The sequence below is a fragment of the Anopheles moucheti genome, chromosome 3 (genome assembly GCF_943734755.1).
Source record: "Anopheles moucheti chromosome 3, idAnoMoucSN_F20_07, whole genome shotgun sequence".
NCBI lineage: Eukaryota > Metazoa > Arthropoda > Insecta > Diptera > Culicidae > Anopheles > Anopheles moucheti.
The window spans coordinates 63,687,399-63,708,119 of record NC_069141.1 but is presented as its reverse complement, the minus strand read 5'-3'; the positions used below and the strand labels follow the sequence as shown (position 1 = coordinate 63,708,119).

Below are 20,721 nucleotides of genomic sequence, written 5' to 3'. Positions count from 1 at the left end.
TCATTAGAAATGGTTTTGTATCATCTAACGGGGGTGATTGTTTGCATGCGCACATGCTACAACATAGTGAAGAAAATAGCTCAACAGTTCTGCTGGCTCAATATAATTTGAGATCTGTTGTACTAAATTGAATTTATTATCCCAAAACAAAAACGATAACATGCATAGTCAAGGGCATGTTTTAAATGCACACGAAATATGGTATTGGTCTATGGACTAAATAAATAAATGTATTGGACAGAATGGGATTGGAATAGATAATTAAGATATCTGTTCCACGAGATTAGCTTTACGCACATGTTCAGTTGCGTGTAATATAATTCAAATGGAAAATAACGGTAAATAAAAAAGCTACTAATATTTGAATAAAAACTTCCCACTGTGCTAGCGAAAAGTTTGAAAAGCTCATACATTGACTCAAATGTATATTGTCTGCCGTAAATAAACTGGTGCAAAAGATTACAAACATTTGCTTAGCATAGTTTTGGTTGTATATTTATCCAATATATAATATATATATATATATTTTCATAAGCTCACAAAATTTGATAGCAAGTCTTGAGCCTCATATTATAAACGTTTCCACGCTGTCCAACTGCAGCGGAGTTTACACGACTCGTGCGTGAAAGTATTTTGACAGCTGGCACAAGAAAAAAAGAAAACAAAACGTTCTCAACATTGTGCAAAATAGTGGTCCACAGTTTTTAGCTAAATAAGCAATAAAAGTAAAAAGTATAGAACTTAAAACAGATGTTTCCTTTTTACAGATAATGTACTTTTAGAAGTACACCTTCGTTATCCTTCTGGTGCAGCCCATGAGGCAGGTTTAGGCAGTTTTATGGTAACAATTCCTCACACAAGAAGTGGAAGAAACAACAAACCTAAACAGCTCTCGTAAAAACAATATTCTCTGGGGATGCAGTGAAAAGTGTAGGCTATAATCATGAGCATACCGAGAATAATGGTCTTTCGACCAACCTGGGAAGAGTTCCAGGATTTCCCGGCATACATTGACTATATGGAGTCGAAGGGAGCTCACAAGGCTGGTCTCGTAAAGGTAGGCCCTTGTTTACACTGCTCTGCATTTGTCAAGCGCAGCATTTGTAGCAACGATTGTTTACGTTCTCCGATCGTTTTACTCCAGGTTGTACCGCCCCCGGAATGGGTCCCGCGGAAGCAAGGATACGACATAAAGGATATCAACGTGACCATACGTACACCGATCTCGCAGGTGGTATCGGGTAGGCAGGGCCTTTACCAGCAGCTAAACATTCAGAAGCGAGCGATGACAGTGCAGGAGTTTTACGAGAAAACGCAGGAGGAGCGACATGCCACACCGAAGCACTTTGACTATGCGGATATAGAGAAGAAATTTTGGAAGAACATAACGTATGTCGCTCCCATATATGGTGCGGACGTACCGGGCAGTTTGACCGATCCGGACGTGAAGGTGTGGAACATCAACTGCCTCGGGACCATACTGGATTACGTCAATGCGGATTATAATATATCGATCGCAGGTGTGAACACGGCCTATCTGTACTTTGGCATGTGGAAAACCACGTTCGCATGGCACACCGAAGATATGGATTTGTATTCGATAAATTATCTGCACTTTGGAGCACCTAAGACGTGGTATGCCATCCCGCCCGAGCATGGTCGCAAGCTGGAGAAGCTGGCGGAACGCATGTTCTCGTTAAACTACCAGGAGTGTAAAGCGTTCATGCGTCACAAGATGACACTCATTAGTACGCAGATGCTGAAAGCGCACGGCATACCGTTCAACAAGATCACCCAGGAACCGGGCGAAATAATGATCACCTTCCCGTACGGTTACCATGCCGGGTTTAATCATGGCTTTAATTGTGCGGAATCGACCAATTTTGCCACCGAACGATGGATCGAATACGGCAAACGTGCGTCCGTATGTAATTGCCGCCCGGATATGGTGAAAATTTCAATGGAAACGTTTGTGCGTCGCTTTCAGCCGGAAGTGTACGAACTGTGGTTGCGTGGAGAAGAGTATGGATACCATCCCGAAGATCCAAACACCTTATGCCTAGCACCGAAACCGATGTTGCCCAAAAACTTCAAGAGGTAAGTAAATCGCACGTAATGTGTATCTACTTGCGCAACGATACGATATAGATCTGTTCTTTGCATTTCTTTCCGTAGCAAATGCACCGATATATCCGTTCCACAGAAGCGAGGCTGTGCACCGTTAAAAATGGAGAAAAAGAAGGTAGCGAAAAAGACGAGCGAAAAGGCGAAAGATAGACTGAAATCCGTCTGGAGCAAGCTGGAGGGAAGGGAGTGCGGTGTCGCGACTGATCTGCTTATCGATGGGCCAGTGAAAAGTAGCGCCAAACTAACCGATCGCTTCCACACACGTACGATCGATCTGATCAACGACAATGCCGTTTAGTGGTGATGAACGTTGAATGGTTAGGAATGCAAACGTTTACGATCCTTTGGTAGTGCGTTAGTAGCGCACACTGTCGCTATTATGCAAGCCGGGAAAATGAACACGACGTAGTGTAATGTTAGTTTTGTACTGAACAACACAATATGTCTAATGTAATGGTTGAAAATGGAACAGTGGTCAGAAGCAACCGTGCAAGGCAGACGGTATTCGTCAGAAGCCGTGCTTGCGCATGCCCTTATTGCTGTGCAATTAATTGATAGTTAGGTCAATTTTGCGTTACTAGTATTTGTATTTCATGGCCCGGTTAAAAATAGTATATTTGATAGTGCACGACTGAGCAAACGACACGCCTGATCTGGAGACTTAGGACTATGGGTAATTCAAGTCATAGGTAGCCTGACAGGTACGGCTAGACAGATCGTTGCCTGCAACGGTTGTTCAGTTAACTTACAAGAGAATGGTAAAGTATTTGCAATGGTATTATTGCAATTACAATGCACTGTTCGACCCTCTAGATAAAGCAGATCTCACAACGGATACCGATCCATCTCGGTCGAATCGTGCAGTCCTAGGAGAGTGATGTGTGCGTGTGTTTTCTCCTTATTTGTTCACTTCACTTCAAAACCCTCAACATCAGTTTACCGGTACCGGTGGTTCGTGATATACGACCACTAGGCAACTGTATGCAATAATTAAATCTGCACAGCAACACTCAGCTAAGTAACGTATGCTGCCTCGATGTTGTCTCCCGGGATGGGCAGCAACATAATGGGGGATTGTTGCACTACACTAGAATTCATGTCCGTTCATCGCAGATTGGCCGGCAAAGGCATAATGCTGGAGATCGGTTACTGCATCGTTAAGCTACCAAAGTGCATGATGGTGGGCGCACGCCACCACCAGCTGGGGGATGTCCGTCGAAGGAAAGGCAACATATTTAATGTATACATTTAAAGATGAGTTTGAGTTTGAGCTTAAGTAGCATATACTCATTGACGCCCTCGACCGACTGTGGGTTTACACGTTCACACGCATAGAAATGGGAGGTGGTGGTCAAGGGAAACCTCGAACGCAAGACGAAAGGCGCCTAGCAATAAATATTAATCTTTTATGTTCTACCCAAAAACCGGGAAGCTGATTTTCGTTTCTCAACAAGGGCTTGCAATAATGCAACGGAACGGTGGATAAATATAAAGTGTCAGTTACAGAAAAAAAGTCCGAAATAACCAGTAGCTTCAGATCGATGAACGATACCTCGATACCGTTCCCGGGTAAAATGATGATATTATTAGCAGCAATAATAATTACATACTACCATACATATATATACATACACATGCACGCTTAAATCAAAGCATTGTCTCACAGATTCAGTTTCAATTTTTTGAGTGTTTTTTTCTTTGCGAATAATCATTACATTAGCCGATAGCAATGGGTGTATATAAATAGTATGACCGTTAATATTACGTTTTAACGCTTTCGGTTTGCCTTGTTTGTTTGTTTTCTGTGGCTGTTGAGTAACAAGTTTGCCAACGTCACATAGACTTTCATATACATTGAAGCAGAATAGTGTACCATAAAACATGGAAACATGGACGCAGGACACAACAGACATACAGGCTTCACAGATGGAAGGAATATTGTTATATGTTTGCAACACACCCTCGTCCTTTCTACTGGATACGTTCGGAACTTGTTTCAATGTCAGCTTGTCAGCAATGAATCCGTTTTCGTGTTCATTATAGTCTTATTTCAGTTTTGCGATCCGTTACATGTAGTGTTTGGGGTAACACTGGACGTAACGGTAACGTATAGATTAATAGCGGAAATTATATTAATACATAAAATTAAAGCTAATAATACGAATCGTTTGCTAACCGGTTTTGGTTTCGTACTCGCTGAATGGATAAACAATCGTTAAACCTAAAAATTTTAGTTTCGATGGTCCGAGAATTGTTTGGAATGGATATATACTACTACTATAAAGCTAAAAGTGTGTGAGACCGTGTTGTGTGTTTGTGAAGTGAACAATGAATTCTGACAAACATAAGACAAACGGATAATTCTAAATACTTGTTCATGTTCCTGCAAACCGTACCAGAAGAGACGGTTCCCGGTAATGGATGGTTTTGCATCTAATCTTTCTCCTCCCGTGCGGTCCTACCCTAAATACAATGGCTCCCGCTTTCCCTACGCTCCCATCACTTCCAAATTTCCTACTTCCAGTCGCAATATAGTACCAATAGATAAATTTAAGTAACATTTCATTAGTAGTTTCAATCAATAATTTAAATTTTTCATAAATAAGTTTGTGTTGTTTTTTTGTTCTTCCTCTCGCACTGTTGTGCGAGCTTTATCTTCCAAGTATGTTAATATTTGTCTCTTAGAAAAAAACGTGTCCGTTTTTTGATGATGTGAGACGCACTAGTACGTATGGTTTAGCTCTGAAAGAGAGTACAGATTTTCCTACACGTTTGTTCGCCTATAATAACGATAAATGGGAAAATACCGTTGCTAAATCTTCTGTTGCTGCTACTGCCGCTGTTGCTGCTGCTGCTGCTGACGTTGCTAGATGAAGCGTTGCTGGTTGTACTGGGCGAATAGATCAGCCTGTACCACCAAACTACCATTTCCATCTGTTTGTTGCACCAACTTATCCTTCAATCTGATGCTGGGTTTATTAGTATCCTTTAGTACTGGGGCGCTTTGTGGTTTAAGTTTAGTTTCGTTGTACATTTAGCTGTCTGTCCTTGTTCCAAACGGTGTTCACCCTTTAGTTCCAGCTAAACAAACAAAAAGAAAGAAAGTTGGAAAAGAAAAAGTTTTAGAAGCTGATTTTTAATTAAAAAAAACGACTCTTCACCTACTGTCGGGAGGATACTTACAATTGAGGAAATCGTTGGTTACGTTTACGTCCCATGTTGCAAAGCTTAAAATGGCACAAGGACATATCTGTGGCGAAAGATAAGATAAAAAGTAAGCATTAAAATATTTGAATTAGTTTTGCAAACAGCTGATCAACTTACAGTGGTTATTTTTCTTGTCATTTTTGCTCTTCTGGTGTGGAACCTCCTTTTGCACGGGTTCGGTTTGGGCGGAAACCTCATGTCCGTAACCGTTCAGATTGCGTCCCGCACCGGTACCGTCATCGGGTCGGCCAAACTCCTGCGGTAAATCGTCCAGCAGGGATCCGGCATCGTCCAGCAGTGAATTGCGTGCGTCCAGCGCAAGCTGTTGCTGTTCGCGTTGCGCCTGCAGGTACGCTTCCTCGCGCTGTTGCCGTTCGGCCTGCACGGACAGATACTGCAGGAAGCGGATCTCCTGGTTGTGGAGTCGCTGGTACTCCTCCGCCAGCTCGTTGTAGATTTCGGCCGGTGCTTCCGGTTCCGCCGGTCGGGCCAATGCACTGTGCGGGCCCGAAATGGCCACCGCCACCAACACTATCAGCGTCCAATGGGTAATCATGGTGGCTGTCGTGTGCTTCCGGTTGCTAACCGATCCGCTGGTCTGTCTGGGGAACGGGGAAAGAATAATGGGCAAAATGTCGACATTTAGAATAGAAATCAAGCAAAGTTGACTGCCTTCATGAGTAAATAAAGCGTTCGTTTTTAAAACTTCCACTAGACTGGCGTGGTTTGTTAGCCCATTTCCCGGGGGGCTTCTTTAATTAGCGATCGATGTTTGCCTATCCACCCGGTTTGCCGGGGCGTTTGCAATTTGTTTAACTCTGTTCGAGGGATGAGTATCAACATGAAAGTTTAAAGTACTGGCTTCCCTTCGTGGAATTTTCATAAAATTAATATAAACGTTTTACCCAACTGTTAACACCTAACGTTACATCCGGTTTTGCTATTCATTGTTCCGTTGTTTCGTCCTGAACAGTACGGGTAAACTTTGAAGTTTGAAGTCATTTGATTTGAAACTCACGTTGCGTAACGGTGTGTGCGGCACTGCACTGAACAGGATGCACAAATGCAGTATGGTTGCACCCGTACTTATATAAACGCACGTTACAATCGTTGACCTTGCACCTTCAAGGTCCGGCCGGCACAAGATTGACCCGGCCAGCAACGGGCGAATGCTTGGGCACTGGTGAAAAACTTTTTCCCATTGTGCTGCAATCACGTTAATGGAAGGTATACTTTAAACACAGCAGCTTTCAAGCATTGTCATTTGGGGGTAACGATGTCATTTAGAGCGTACAGGGAAAATTAAGCAATTAATTATAATTATAATTGTTAATAAATAACAAACAACTATTTGCTCCCATTGCACTATCTGCCACTTATAATAAATAGTAACATTAAGTGGTTGGCTCATTGAAATGTGCAGGACCGAACTTGCATGCAAGTCATACGCGTGTAGTTCAACCAATCAGTGGTCAACTCACCACCACTACGAATGTTGCTCCCCAACGGCACGTGGCGGGTCGTTCGCCACCACGGCCTAGCGGTATTATCGCGTGCGTCCAAACACTTTTATTTCTGCACTTCTTCTGCTTTCTTCCGCTTGCTTCTATTCTTTTCCTCTTGATAGTGCTTCCATATTTCCTTCCTGCTCTTGGTTTGTGTCATGGTTTTAGGGGTGAGCCACGCCTGCTTTTGCATTGTGCCAAGGACCACCACCGTTGCTCCATTTCGGGACGCGATCATTTTACAGCCGCCCACCGTGGAAGGGACACTTTCTGCCGTATGACTGGTTGGTAATTATGCTTCGTGGGTGAGGGGTTTAATGTGCTTTTCCGTTCCTTTTTGAAACATTTTTTCTTATCATTCCAGTGAAGAATGAACTTTTGAAAAGGACAATTAATCTCCATGTTCCAAAGTATAAATTGGAGATCATTACTAAAGAGAACGATTAGCATAAAGGATTACTGGTCTCGTTTGAATGGAAGCATTGTTTTGAAGATAAATAAAATTAATAATCGTATGACATGACAGTACTTTTCTATTAAAGCTTTTCATCAATGTAAATAGTTTGTTATAGAATCATTTTTATTATTCTGCTATAAATAACAATAAATTCTATAAGTTGCATTTATTATTTATGTGCACATGGCATGTTACCGAAGTACGTAAAGGTTAAAAGGTAATTAAAAATTCAAATCATTTTAAGATTGAGTTACAAAAACATTCAGTTAAAATTTCTTGCTCGCTCAATATGGGTCCCGTGAAGCGGAAGAAATAAAACAACTGTTCAGAACACGTGCTTTTAGCAAGTTTTTCGGAGGTATTTAAAGAGCTTTTCTACTGATCGCAGTATATTTATCAGCTTCAACCTAGCAGCACGATTAACGAGGATTGAGTTTCACTCTGTTCAGCCTTCACATGGCAAGAATGTGAATAACAGTTAATTCTTGGAAGAATATCCGTTTATCGACCCTTTAAAATGACGTCTTTCAGTCAGGCGTAACCGGAGCTATGCATCGAAAATATATCCTTTTTTTTGCGCGTATTTTGGTCGCGCTAAGATCATTGCTAGTGGGCGCACATGGGAGATGACGAGATGTTGCTGCTTGATGACCGGTCGTTAGTACAGCTTGGGAGAAGCCATATGAGAGGCACATGCACGAATAGATAACACATCCCGCTGTTTGTCGCCCAAAAGGACAGCGATGCATCACCCTACCCAGCGCCCAGAGACAAACGTCCTAAGACATTGAAAAGCCTTTGCCTTCGTTTTGGATTTCAACTGGTTCGCGTGTACGGCACCGAACGTCAATACAACAACACCCCCGCACACCAGGGTATTGGTTTCGACCTAAATGAAGGAGTATTACAATCAGCCCAAGGAGTTGAATGGAGGCAAAACAGTGGGAAGGTTCCAACCTTCTCCAACCAACGGCCTTTTGCAATGTTTTGTGGTTTCAATACATGAGCGATAGAGTGACCGGCGTCGTTCCTTCATGGAGCAAATCGCGGCACGCGCGCGTTTCAAATCACAACAGAAAAGCCGTTACAAGCTGCTCGAAAAACTGCTCGACTCGATTGCAATCATTTGTTTTTTTTTGTAATGGGAATTTTCCTCGAAAATTAAAATGCTTTTATTATTTTTTCCGCTAATATACATAGGCCACATGCGTTTTGGTAAATAATTCAGGCTAACATTTGCCTCTCTGCTCCCGCCGTCGAACGCTGCGCTCAGCAACATTGACGTCGATTTTATTGCGTGCTTTTGTTTTACGTTGCTGATTATGCCGTTTGGCAAATGTATTTAGAAATGATGAAATGTATTTATTGTTTGGTGGACACATTTCTTTCGCACCACTTGCCATCTCTATCCGCCATTGCAGGTGAAACGGTTCACATGCCAGCCAATAGGCTTTCCTTCGCGAACGGATAATCCTGTACGGCAGCAGCATGGCAATGGCTGTGACGTTGGATTTAAAAGAAAGAAAATAAATAAAAAAAACCGCTCTATAAAGCAACACAATGAATCGGTACGGTTCTTGGTTCACGAGTTGGCGTTGGCGGAATTATGTGCTTTCCTGTTCTGTGTCGGTAGGCAAGTTTTTCGTTTCAAGCTTCCTTTGCCGATGGAAAGGTATTGTATTGTAAAAAGAAAACGAGGTACCGATTCCTGGTAAAAGCGTACAGTGCAACACCGCTGATCGGTCCAGTAAGCAACAGGTTGGAAAAGCTTTGGACTATTTCGACCACCGCCACCGCGTTTTCCGCCGGGATTTTCCACCCATTCCAGTTGGTGGCGGAGGGGTGGCCATGTGCCATGTTATTAAAACCCGTTGATCCGTGAAACCGTCGATGAATTTGCATTCATCCCGCAGCACCCTCGGCACGATTGGAAAACAGGAAAATGGGCACCCCCACCGCAACTACTTTACGCTCCCCTTTCCTTATACTACTCTTTGTTTCGATGTTTTTTCGTTGCTGTGTGTGCTGTTCTGTTGTTGTTATTATTTTCTAATTCACTTTTCTTTTCTCTCTCCATTTTGAATCATCAAAATCGTCAAATCACCACGGGCTAGAAAAGCGACAAGCTTTAATTATGGATTTCCACGAAACAGAACCACATGACTCACAGTGAACCATTTTAGCTCATCGAAACTCACATCAGTCAGACGAACGATTGGAAGCCGACGTGTCGATTATTTGAATTTATAAAAAAATGTAAATTAATTAAGAAATATTCACCTGTGTAAGCCTAAGGGCAAAAGTGTCCGTCGGTTGGTTGTGTAGTAGAAATCCTGTCCACTAAACACGTTTGTGTTTCGATTTGAGACACTTTTTTTGTTCGCGAGCTTTAGTTGCCGTTTGCTTAGCAACCGAACCTGTGTTGCCTTCGATTGACAGCCTATTTCTTCAACTTTCAACAACGGTTTGTGTGTTTATAGGTTTAGTTAACTGCTGTACACACACTTCACTCCTTTTTGTTACACGAACGTCCGCATAAAATGCATCAATTTTTACATAACCACGAACGATTGGGGGTTTTATCTTCAATAACGACCATTTATTTCTTCACTTTTCTCGATAAATGGAGAGTTCTTTACGTAACTCCACAAGGACACGCGTGACAAATTGTACCTTTCACCAAATTTCTTTACTGTTCACTGTGCCGAATGGATCGTTTGCATGGCTCTGCTTTACTACTTCACACAATGCTTCACTAATCTACCACTGAGTCCGTTGCGAGTGGAGCTGGTTTGTCCGGTGCTTCGTGCGTTGCTTATCGTTGCGTAGCAAAGAGCTAAACTGATGCTGACTGCAGCTCCAACCACTTCTTTATATAGAGTTACCCACGGGCTGGCGCGTCTTCCGAGCACGATCGCGCGTATTCGGTTTCCTTTCCACACCAGCAGCACCCACCGTGACGCGTACCCGTTTGCCGATTCCCGTCTCGCAGTCCCTGTTCGTGGCTTCGCCAATACGTCGTGCGGGCTGGTCGCGCTATCTCTGCTTCGGTTGTGCTAGGGCTCGGTGCCTGCATCACGCTCTCGCCCTCAGGTCTTTCCCAAGCTCTGGCTCTTTCTAACTGGCTACTACAACGCAATCCTCGCTATCGTTTTGAGCCGGACGGCCCTTCTACATGTTTCCCTTTTTTCTTTTGTCCTCCCCGCCAAAGTTATTGCTACCTGTTGAATGTTCCAGCCGGCGCGTCGAGCTTGAAATGGTTGTGCAAATTGTGTGTCTCTTTCCCTCTTCAAGTCCTCCATAGTTATGGTAGCCAAGTGAACTGGAGTTGCTGATTCGGTTACAAGGAAGCAAGGACGTGTTACCGATTTCGCTAGACATTTTGCGGCGTGGGGCAAATTTTACATTAAGTTGACTTTTGTTCCATTTTAGCATTTTTGTTCTTTTTTTTTCTCCACTCAGTGTCAGTGAAATAGTCATCCAAAATTGAGTGCTTAGTCAGCAGAATGATTTAACTATTTAAACTGTTGTGAAATGGAGTTGAGTCAGAATAAACATTAACTCCTAAAACGTAATTCCTGCACATTAAAGACAGTTTTGAACTTTTTATTTTTTATTGTACATTTAAAAGTAATTCCATTTTGATGCAAGCTCCATTCTCGTCCTGTTGCAAATTACACTTTAAAAATATTTTTTGTTAGTAAAAAAACAACAAATCACAACTACGTCATTGTTTACCGTGCTTTTTTTTGCTTGTACCGAGTTCGTTGGTAGAACATCGCCGTCCTAAGAAAAGATTTGTCATTCGTCATTTGGTCATGTTGCTGCTCTTTTCAAGCTCGTCTATTAGTGGTTGGTCCTTGCCCGGGGGCGGCTGCTAGCGTGGTGGGTTGTGTAAAACATGAACCGAAACCCTGAAGGGTTGGCGGCGTGAGTTGAAAGCACGTTCAGTTAAAAACGAAATATTTTAAAGCTGTAATTGTATCACTTTCATGTGGTTAATGTAGGGTATGGTTTTGGGTGAAATTGTTTTAATTTTTTTAGCGCAACGCACCAGAGACTGGGCGCCTCCATGAGTGCGGAGATACGCGCGTGCTTAGTAACACGTGGTGGGTAATAATACATTTTCTGTAAAATTTTAATGCTGTATCATTGATTGATGGGTATAAAGCATAAATAAACGCAACGTCAAACTAGGCTGTTCTGGAAACTTTTATTTTACAGTTTCTTTGAAGTATAGTATTTATATGCGCTATCAGGCTACACTTGTGATGCGATAACAATTTGATGATTCGGGGAAAAAACATCACGCACATTGGCAAACATTGGCCCCAACCATCCCCCTTTTTCTTGATCGACAGTAGTGCGATCTTTTGATTGCGCTGTAGTACACGACCGGAGGCTCGTTCAACTGTCTCACGCACGTGAGAGACCGCGTCAAAACCCGGCAAGTATGCAATCCGCATGCGCTGTTTGTTTATGCGTTCGATAACCTTCGACCAAAATGGTGAAGCGATGGGGTTACTGCTGGCACCGGAAACGTACGATCCCGGTTGTTGATTCCAGATCGTAATCAAACCAGGAATTACGGAGATCTTCTTTTCGTTGAACCGTTCAAGTTAACAACTATTAAGTTTGAAACAAAGTGATTTAAAGCATCCTACCAATTCGCAGTCCAATAACTGCGCAGTCCAATGCAACGGAATATTCTTATCAAAAATGCCCAATTTCTCTTCCTCCCCATGTTTCACATTTTTTTTTTTTTCATAAAAATTTCTTGGTTTTTCGTCATGTGGCAATTTGCTGAACACTTACATCAGACAGCGAAACGAAATAGCTACGAAACGCGCAATCGGCGGTTTCTCCCTTTGTGCACGTCCGGGCGCTTGTGTGCGTGTTTGCGATAGATCGCAAACACGCGATATGCTGTCCGGCAAGATAACCGATACATGCCACGGCTAGCATGCGTCCGATGGCTGATTTCTTTTTATTGCACGTATCCGCCAATGGGAGACGCTGACAACCGAATTCGAGCTCGGGGACAGGTTTTTTTTATGATCGGTCCCACCTTTTCATGCTTGCCGCCAGGTGTCGTGCCAGTGAAAAGAGTGACGCTCGGAAGGTGATCGATTGCATCATGCTGGTTGTTTGGGCGTCCGTATGGGAGACACATCGACCCGAATGATGGCTTTCTAAATTATACGCTCCAGTGGGTGCCTTGCGAATTCCATTCCTGCGAAGAAAGAGAACAAAAGAAAAGCTGACATTGGCCAAAGGCGCAAAATCTAATTATGTTTCCAAAACTTGATCATGACGCACATTTGGTGCTGTCTTTCATCAGCTCCACAAAACTCGACCACAGAATCGATTGACGGCAGTTTCCGATTTTGGCGGGATTTCCAAACCGGTAGACGAGGCGATCGTCTCGTGCGATCCATATTTGGCGTTTTGTTAGTTGAGCCGTGCGACTTCCTTTTCGGTGTAATTAAGAAAAAAAAACACAGGAAGAACAAAAAATACCCCCAAGAAACCAGGCCAAAGGCAATGACGGATGACGGAAGCGAATGACCTTTTCGGGTAGAATTGGGACTCTGGTTCTCTTTTTTTGTATGCGCCGTACGAGAATTCCTTGCGTGGAGCATCGTTTTTGTTTCGTTTTGCTTTCTTTGCTGTCCTGCGTTGTAGCGACCCGATGCGGCAGGATAACTGCGGTGGGATACGGACAACGGCCACATTCCGAACATTCCACGACGGTGTAACGATCGCACCGATTGGTCAAACCAACCATCGGATGATCATTGATCGAGCCCCCGTTTAATGGTCCCGATCGTACCATACGCAACTTGGGCGCGCTTTCATTAACGTCTTCCTTGTTGCTCCAACAGCCATTCAACAGTGATGAATCCTCTCACCCCACTTGATGAATGAATGAACGTCGGACTCGACCTTGAACGGAAACCAGGCCCACAGCTTTTGTCGGTAACAACGCGCCAACGTGTAGTGGCGTGTAGTTCGCAACAGGTTTTCGACCACCGAAATTGTGCGCAGGTTGTGCCTTTTATTTTTTTGTTGGGTTTATCGTGGTCAGGCTGACATGATTGATGCCGCGATAACGAGGTGGTTCGGCCCCCTAACGGGCTGTGTGAGAATTCGCAAAACTGGCGGTTATTATTAGCCCAAATGTGGCTTCTGCAAACGCGCGCAGCCATTGACCCTGGCGACGATGGTCGATCGATTGGATGCGGAATTGTTTTGTGCGTGGCAGTGCCGGCCAATTGAAAGCAAGTCTGGTTTCGGCTGCTCTAAACCTGATCGGTTAGAATCTAAAGCTCACGGTCCCTATCATAGCATGATGGGGATTTTTATCGCTCATGGTACAATCTTGAACGATGCGTACGGTTGAATGTTTTCCACTGGTCAGCGCATCCTCTTTTTAGTTCCTTTTGCGGAGTTTGAAACGAGCCTGGTTCATTCTTGATCGTACAGGAAGATACAAGTCAGTCGGAACCAGTTTCTGTCCATGTGCGTAGCAAAAATTGGGGAGCAAATTATTGCGTTTTTTTAGATGAGCGGCAGTCTGTTACTTTTAATTGATTCCGGGAGCTGTTGATTACGGAATGCCTAAGGAATGCGTTAGAGTCCTCGGCCCGAATTATTGAAGGCTCATAGCCAAAGTAAACTAAAGGACGTTGAAAAATCTTTATTCTAAGGATTCATAAGGGTCCGTGAGTTCTTGATGTAATATGAGGTTTTATTAACAGGGAAGGACTAAAGATTCATATAAATAACTCTTCTCAAAAGATTAATCTTGCACAACACTACACGATAACAATGCGCCTTCGGATTTAGTTGCTAAAGTTGCTGTCCAAAGTTATGTTCGTAGTCTGCTGTTAATGGAGCCTCTATCGCGATCGGGTACGGTTTTGACTACGTCACATTGATCCTTGAGGTTTTAGTTCCATGTACATTCAATGAAGGTACTATACGGGAAACCAAGAATAGGTAAAGATAGTGCCTTGGACGTCGGAAACCCACTTTGATAGGTTCCGACGAAATCTGTGACAAGGGACGCCACTTCAATGATCTATACGATCAACATCAATTCGGTAGTGTCAACAACTGTCAAGAATGCACACTGATCCCGATCCCTGAGTCTCATGCACTCGAGAGAGCTTAGACCGCATAGTGTACTTATTGAGTTTACGCCTTCATAGCTTCATAGCGTTCTTCACATCATCACATGCAAGGCTAGGGGTCTTTGATACTATTCACATAAATTGGGATAAAGATAATCAAACTGTGGAAGAACATCCTTTGCGAGGTATGCAAGATTTAATGATATGTTTTGTACATGTTTAAAATAAGTTTTTTTTTCTTTTGACATATATTCTTTATCTTTAATAAAGAGCCAAAGCTTACTTTTGAACTCGCTATCTTCCTCTTTTTCTTCTTTATCGGCACAACAGCCTCAAAAGGTCTAAACCTGCCATCTTTGGCTTTCCATGACTTTATTTATCTGTAGCTGGACAGTCAGTCCTGCTTACGGGAAATTGATCCAGATGAGCATTTGGACAGGTCATGTCGTGTGAAGACCGGCACCGTTAGCAATACAGCACCGCTTTAGATAACTCGCTATCATGATATGTTAATTTAAAAAAGTAATATAATTTGTTTATAAATCACGGGAAACGATACACAAATTTACATTACCCAAAACTCGTACGGGGCAGTTGATTGAAACTTCTACTAATGCCATGTAGCATGTAGTCATGTACCTTTCCCATAAACCAGATTTTACCGCTTGGAGAACGCCTTGTTTGTTGCTAGTGCTGATGCACTTATACAGCAGTGCTGCATCTGCATCAGAGCAGGCGCGTGCACGTTGTAAAGCGGCAATCCCTACGACAAGGACGTCAGCCCCGGGTGGCTCTTGCGTGACCTGCGTACTGTTGCGGGAATCGCGGTAAAATCCTATCATTCCGAATGCCGTCAGTGAGGTCCCGTCACAATGTAAACACACTGCCCGGGGTGTGCAATAACTACCATCCCACTGGAACCCTTCGGTGTGATCTGGCTAATATTACCTCCGCCAAAACATCGCCACCGATCACTTATCGGTGATGGCGATCGCGTCAGATGAGATTTTCTTTCGTTCTTTTTTCACGAAACGTCGATTTCCAGCATCGATAACCACCCAACAAGTGGCCCTGATGACCTCGGCAAACGGAGCCAAGATTAAAGGCGATCGACGATCGCGATCGGACGTCGAACGTGGACCGACAGGATGGTTCGCGTCCGTGCAAAAATATGTCGTTTGCTGACGAATTGGTTTTCGCGTGTCGGGACCCATTTGGCCCAGTGGTGTGACCTGTGTGTGATCCAACGGCGTCCATTCGGCGGCCGGTTCGAGGTCAAACGGTTAGACAAACGCAAACGTCGGACGATGCTTTGGTTTCGGTTTGTTTTTGCTTATTGTTGATGCAACCTTATCCCAACCGCTGGCAGACCCTTTTCCCTTTAGCGCTGTTGGTAAACATTGCCCTTTTTTTGCTGTTACCGTTCGCTTGGTGTGACAGCCAATGCAATGATTATCAGTCTCGACGTCACGATGGGTGTGGAGTAGCGGGGTGGGGCAGAAAGCGGAAGGAGAGGCAAAAAGGGAAGTGGACAGAAGACACGGAAGGCTAACCGATTCGTATGACTAGCAGATGTCTATCAGTTCTAGAATCTGTTACTTTCTTGGCTTGCTGATTTGCAATTATTGTGAAATTATTGCAAATTTTCAGAACTCCAGCATCAAACCACATTTAAATTGAACACATGAATAATGTTCGAATAAAATTATTACTAAACTTAGCTGAACGATGCAAATATGAAAAATACTGAATGTTTTGTTGAAAAATAGATAAAATCGTTTAGAAAATGTAACTCTGAGTATTTAATTAAAAGGAAATAGTTAATAATTCAACTTAATTAACCTCAACAGTTTAAGCAATATTAATAATCAATAAGTAATGTATCAATAAGTACAGAATATAAGCTTTATGAAAGATGTAATATTTAAAATGAAATGATCCAAAATGGGGAACATAATTTTCATTTGACAATTTTAAGAGCACGAGATATGAGAAATACAAAAATTTAACTTTTCCATATACAGGCAGTCCCCGAGATACGCGGTTCCTCTTACAAGCGGATTCGGAAAAACGTGTTTTTTTGGAAATTTTACAGCTCAGTTAGTTTATAGCACCTATAATCAAAAAGGAGAAAAATTGATTGGAAACGCCTTCCTTTGCAATATTTGATTCTAGTTTTGGTTTTGGATGTTTTCTGTCAAAATGTCACCTAAATTGCTGAATAAACCAAGTGCAGCGCAGGAAGTGGACTATGTAACTTTTTAGTATAAACGATTGCATCAGGATTCGAGATACGCGATAATCCGGAATTCGCGGATCTTTCCCGGATTACAGCGGGACTGCCCGTTATTTTATTGCTTTTTTTCTAGATTCTTTCGAAGTTTGTTCTAAATTATGTGCTAAGACTGGTCTTTTTTCATTTTATTTCGATTTAATCAATTTAGAGTTTGGTCAATTACAAGTTTGTCAAATTTTTGATGATTATTTTTTCAGCTGATTTTTTCCCCAAACTTTGAACACTACAAAACATTACCTAAAAACCAAAACCAATCACGGAAGTGTTTCTGGCCCTAAAGGGCCTCTTAAGTTATAATCTTAAAAGCAAGCTGGAATATAATGAGTTGAATTTATATAATCGAAAGTTGTACACTTATTAACTTAGTTATTTAGTTCTTCTCGACTTATTTTCCTTAACCTCACATCCTATAAAGCTAACAGCAGATGGACATCTTTGTGCGATTGCCTAGAGACAATTACGAATACCGCGAAACGATTGATACATATTATGGGCCCTACATTGATAAGTTGGTGTACACCAAATAAAGGACTATGTATTGGAGCATTTTTTTTTTGTTGATCAACGCTTATCGCGAGTCCCGGTGCATATCAGGCCCAGCTACCGAGTACCACTATCAATGCAGTCCAGCACCGTTTGCGGGTTGAGCGTATCGCAAAAGCGCAGAATCGTGTCGATGCAACGCAACTCGGGCTCGTCGCTAAAACTGTGGCGATCCGAAAAGATAGAACAGTGAGGAGGATGTTGGAAGGCAGAAACGGAGATGTTAAGCGAGGAAGTCACTGAAATCAGCAGGACCGATAACCTTCGGCCACAGTTATGATGACAGCGACGAAACACTCTTCCAATCTTGGGCCGAATGCCCATTGGGTTGAAAGTAGCAATTGCAGTATCAAAGTAACCATTGGGTGATGAAACGTACCTGTCACATGACAAATGGCAGTTAAGATGAAATGGTTCTGCCGCCAAAAGCAACCCACATGGGGCCTGTTGTCGGCAATCAAAAGTTTTCAAATCAAAACGCTACTGGATGGGGGATACAGAAGCCCTTGGCATGCCGACTGTGGTAATAACATTAAAAACAGGGCTCTAAAGCTTCATAAAACATGACACCATAAATTGTTACCACCAACAGTGCATACTTACGACGCAGTTTAAAATGTGTTGCTGCTTTTTTGCTCACGCTTTTTGTGCTATTTTTATTCGCCTACGATTTCAATGCTCTTATCACTAATCATAGAGATTGCCGGCGTCAACCGAAGTCCCGAGTGGGTAACTAAAAGGGAGTGGAAAGTTTTAATAATTTTACAACAAAATATGCGACGCACCTAGTGGGATCTTTGCGTATTTTCCCGTTAATAGTACAACCATTCACGTCCAGCGCTTCCCTTATCACACCACCTCTGGTAGATCGCTAGTAACGCGACTCTCACTGGCAGGAGCGATTAAGCGGATTGGCCCATACGCTGCAAATCTTCATCGAAAATGATTTGTGATGCAAAGCGAGAATGATGTACACGAAACCGATTAGACAAGCACTTCCATTCTTCAATGAAGCCGTGGACGTGTATTGTTGAAGGCCATCATCCGCTTTACGAGGTACGAACGTCACGAACGCCGCTAACAGATGTTTCGGTCGAACCGCCGGCGGGCAAAGCTGGCGGGAGCAACGACTTCCGACTTTGGCTAGGCATGGCCGCTTCTTATCATGCGCCACGGATGGGTTGAAGTTGAAGGACTAAGGCGGGGCGCTCCTGCACGAAGGTGGCTAAACCGATCGGCACCGGATCAGACCGGGCATGACATCAGTGTCGGGAGCTGTTGCGAAATCATACGCAGGAGTAGAATGGAAAAAAGAGGAAAGAAATTCAACTTATCTCAGTGCGATCGTCTGAGCTGTCTAAAGTTCTCTGGAGATACGAATGTCCAACAAAAAAAAACACATTTGAGTAAAGATTATTGAGTTCAATTATTCCTCAGTCTCAATGATAGTATACTCCAATTTCGTTCTATGTTGTTTTGGTTTTTTTATTCTTGAAGAAACTTAATTTTTCACACTCATACTCAATGTCCTGGTCTAATTCCGATAGGTATCTACAAGCATTCTCCGAAGAACTATAGTAAATTAGTAGCTATTAAGAAATCAATCATTTTTATCACAAGAAAAGTAGTCCGTCACTGCTGCTCCGGTTGCAAAGTGTCATGAACTTGTATCCTGTCTTGTGTATTGCATACCTTTCAGGCGTATTTCATATTGGTTACGTACACACAGTTTATCTTTCGTATTAGTAAAGATCTGCTATAAGGATTTGTTTTATCGTGAATTCATAATTGAAAAATATTCTGCAGTCGAGTCACAATACTTGTTTGGTAAAAAACTAATGTTATATAATGATGTTGTTAGACGTTTAGGCAGACTGCCAAAGGATCAGGCGCTACAACCTACTGCAGGAGTCCTCTAAACTGCTCACGGTCAAGCGCCGTCGTCAACCAATCCATTATCCCGGACTTTCTGGCGAAAGCATCAACGTCATCACTCCATCTAAATTTGGACCTGCCACGTCTGCGCTGTCCATGTGGACGACCTAAAAGGATTTTACGGGCTGGGTCGTCCGGTGTCATTTTCATATCGTGACCAGCGGTATACCTCGTAGAGCTCCTTATTGTAGCGGTTGCTCCATTATCCTTCCACACATACGGGGGCAAAAATCCTTCTGAGCATCGTCCTATCGAACGCGACTAAGAGGACTTCGTCAGCTTTGGACAAAACTCACGTCCCAAAGGCGTATGTGAATAATTGAACTATATAAGTTCTACATAGTCCCAGCTTAATTCTTCCCGACAGGTATTTTGAATAGATACGCTTCCTCAGATTGTAGGAAAATGGTCAGTAATCTTGTAAGTCAGCACCAAGTTATCCGTTAGCCGGAGCCAAGTTAAGATTGCACTTGACAATAAAAGTCTCGTCAATATTCAGTGAGACTAGATTCTAACAACCCCGGACTATGTACAAGTCTATCCAAATTCAAAAATAAAAGTAATTTACTGTTAAATCAGGCTTAAAATTATATGCTTATTATTAGAAAATTTGAAACTTGACTTAGAATCATACGCAAATATCCGACGAAAATAGCTATCCCATCTTAAAGTTAATTATCATTAGCCCAACGCGCGATAAGCAATTTAGCTCATGTCTGATACGAACTTTTGTTTTTGTTTTGCTGTTTTATATGGAACAACAAAACCAGGCGATCCATTATTTATAAGCCCTCCAAACAATGATGCTGCCATGTGGATGCATCATCTGCCCACGGGTTTTCAGTTTTAGGTTTTGTGTTTTGAGAAATAATTGCTTCACATTTTTTTTGTGGATCGAGGATGCCAACAGGGTGTCCGCTTCCCAATGTCTTTAGCGTCATCGCTACGGTTTCATTCGGAGCAGCCCTTAAGCTTTGAAAGTATAATTTTGTCCCCCTGTCCTGTCTCCTCCGGTCCTGCTAGCTAAATGGTTGACGTGGGATTCTTGCGTATGAGCATTGTCTTATGCTAATGAGAGTATAATTCTTCGCAACCACCGAATACAAACCGCATTCAACGGGGGGTTTTTAAATAGGTGAGCATTAACGATTTGTTCTACGTTTTCGTTGCTGCATTTGCGATTGCTCCCCCACCGATCGGCCCCACAACATCGCACCAACTCCCCCGTTCAACCGTGCGGTGAAGACTCCCTTCGCAATCGGTGTACGGGATGAGTCAAGGCTTCGTGTGCGTGGCACGTGAATGTTATCAAAGCGAAAGTGTGTATGAACGTCTCGGTTACCATGGGACGGGACGAGCCCATCCGAACCCGAGCCCGTTACTGATTGTCGGGGGCATGGGGTGTTGATACCGTCCGCTTGATGATACGCAGGCGAGTGACCGTGGCGCCACATCAACTCACCGCCATTGCCCTTTCGAGCATGTTCGGCCGATAATCACGTTTGTGGCCGACAG

At 43.0% G+C, this 20,721-nt stretch overlaps 2 protein-coding genes across 2 annotated transcripts; one reads left to right on the top strand and one right to left on the bottom strand.

Moving 5' to 3' along the window:
• Window positions 1-682: 682 nt before the first annotated feature.
• LOC128300301 (probable lysine-specific demethylase 4A) lies at window positions 683-3,768 on the top strand. Its single transcript, XM_053036320.1, has 3 exons — window positions 683-1,057; window positions 1,145-2,097; window positions 2,176-3,768. The coding sequence occupies exons 1-3, from the start codon at window positions 944-946 to the stop codon at window positions 2,423-2,425; spliced, it is 1,317 nt and encodes a 438-aa protein (XP_052892280.1). The 5' UTR covers window positions 683-943; the 3' UTR covers window positions 2,426-3,768.
• Window positions 3,769-4,023: 255 nt separating this feature from the next.
• On the bottom strand, window positions 4,024-5,890 carry LOC128300302 (uncharacterized). The gene is made up of 3 exons (XM_053036321.1): window positions 5,452-5,890; window positions 5,311-5,377; window positions 4,024-5,208 (listed from the first exon to the last, which is right to left on the bottom strand). Exons 1-3 carry the CDS (start codon window positions 5,888-5,890, stop codon window positions 5,199-5,201), a joined length of 516 nt encoding a protein of 171 aa, XP_052892281.1. The 3' UTR covers window positions 4,024-5,198.
• Between the last annotated feature and the right edge of the window lie 14,831 nt (window positions 5,891-20,721).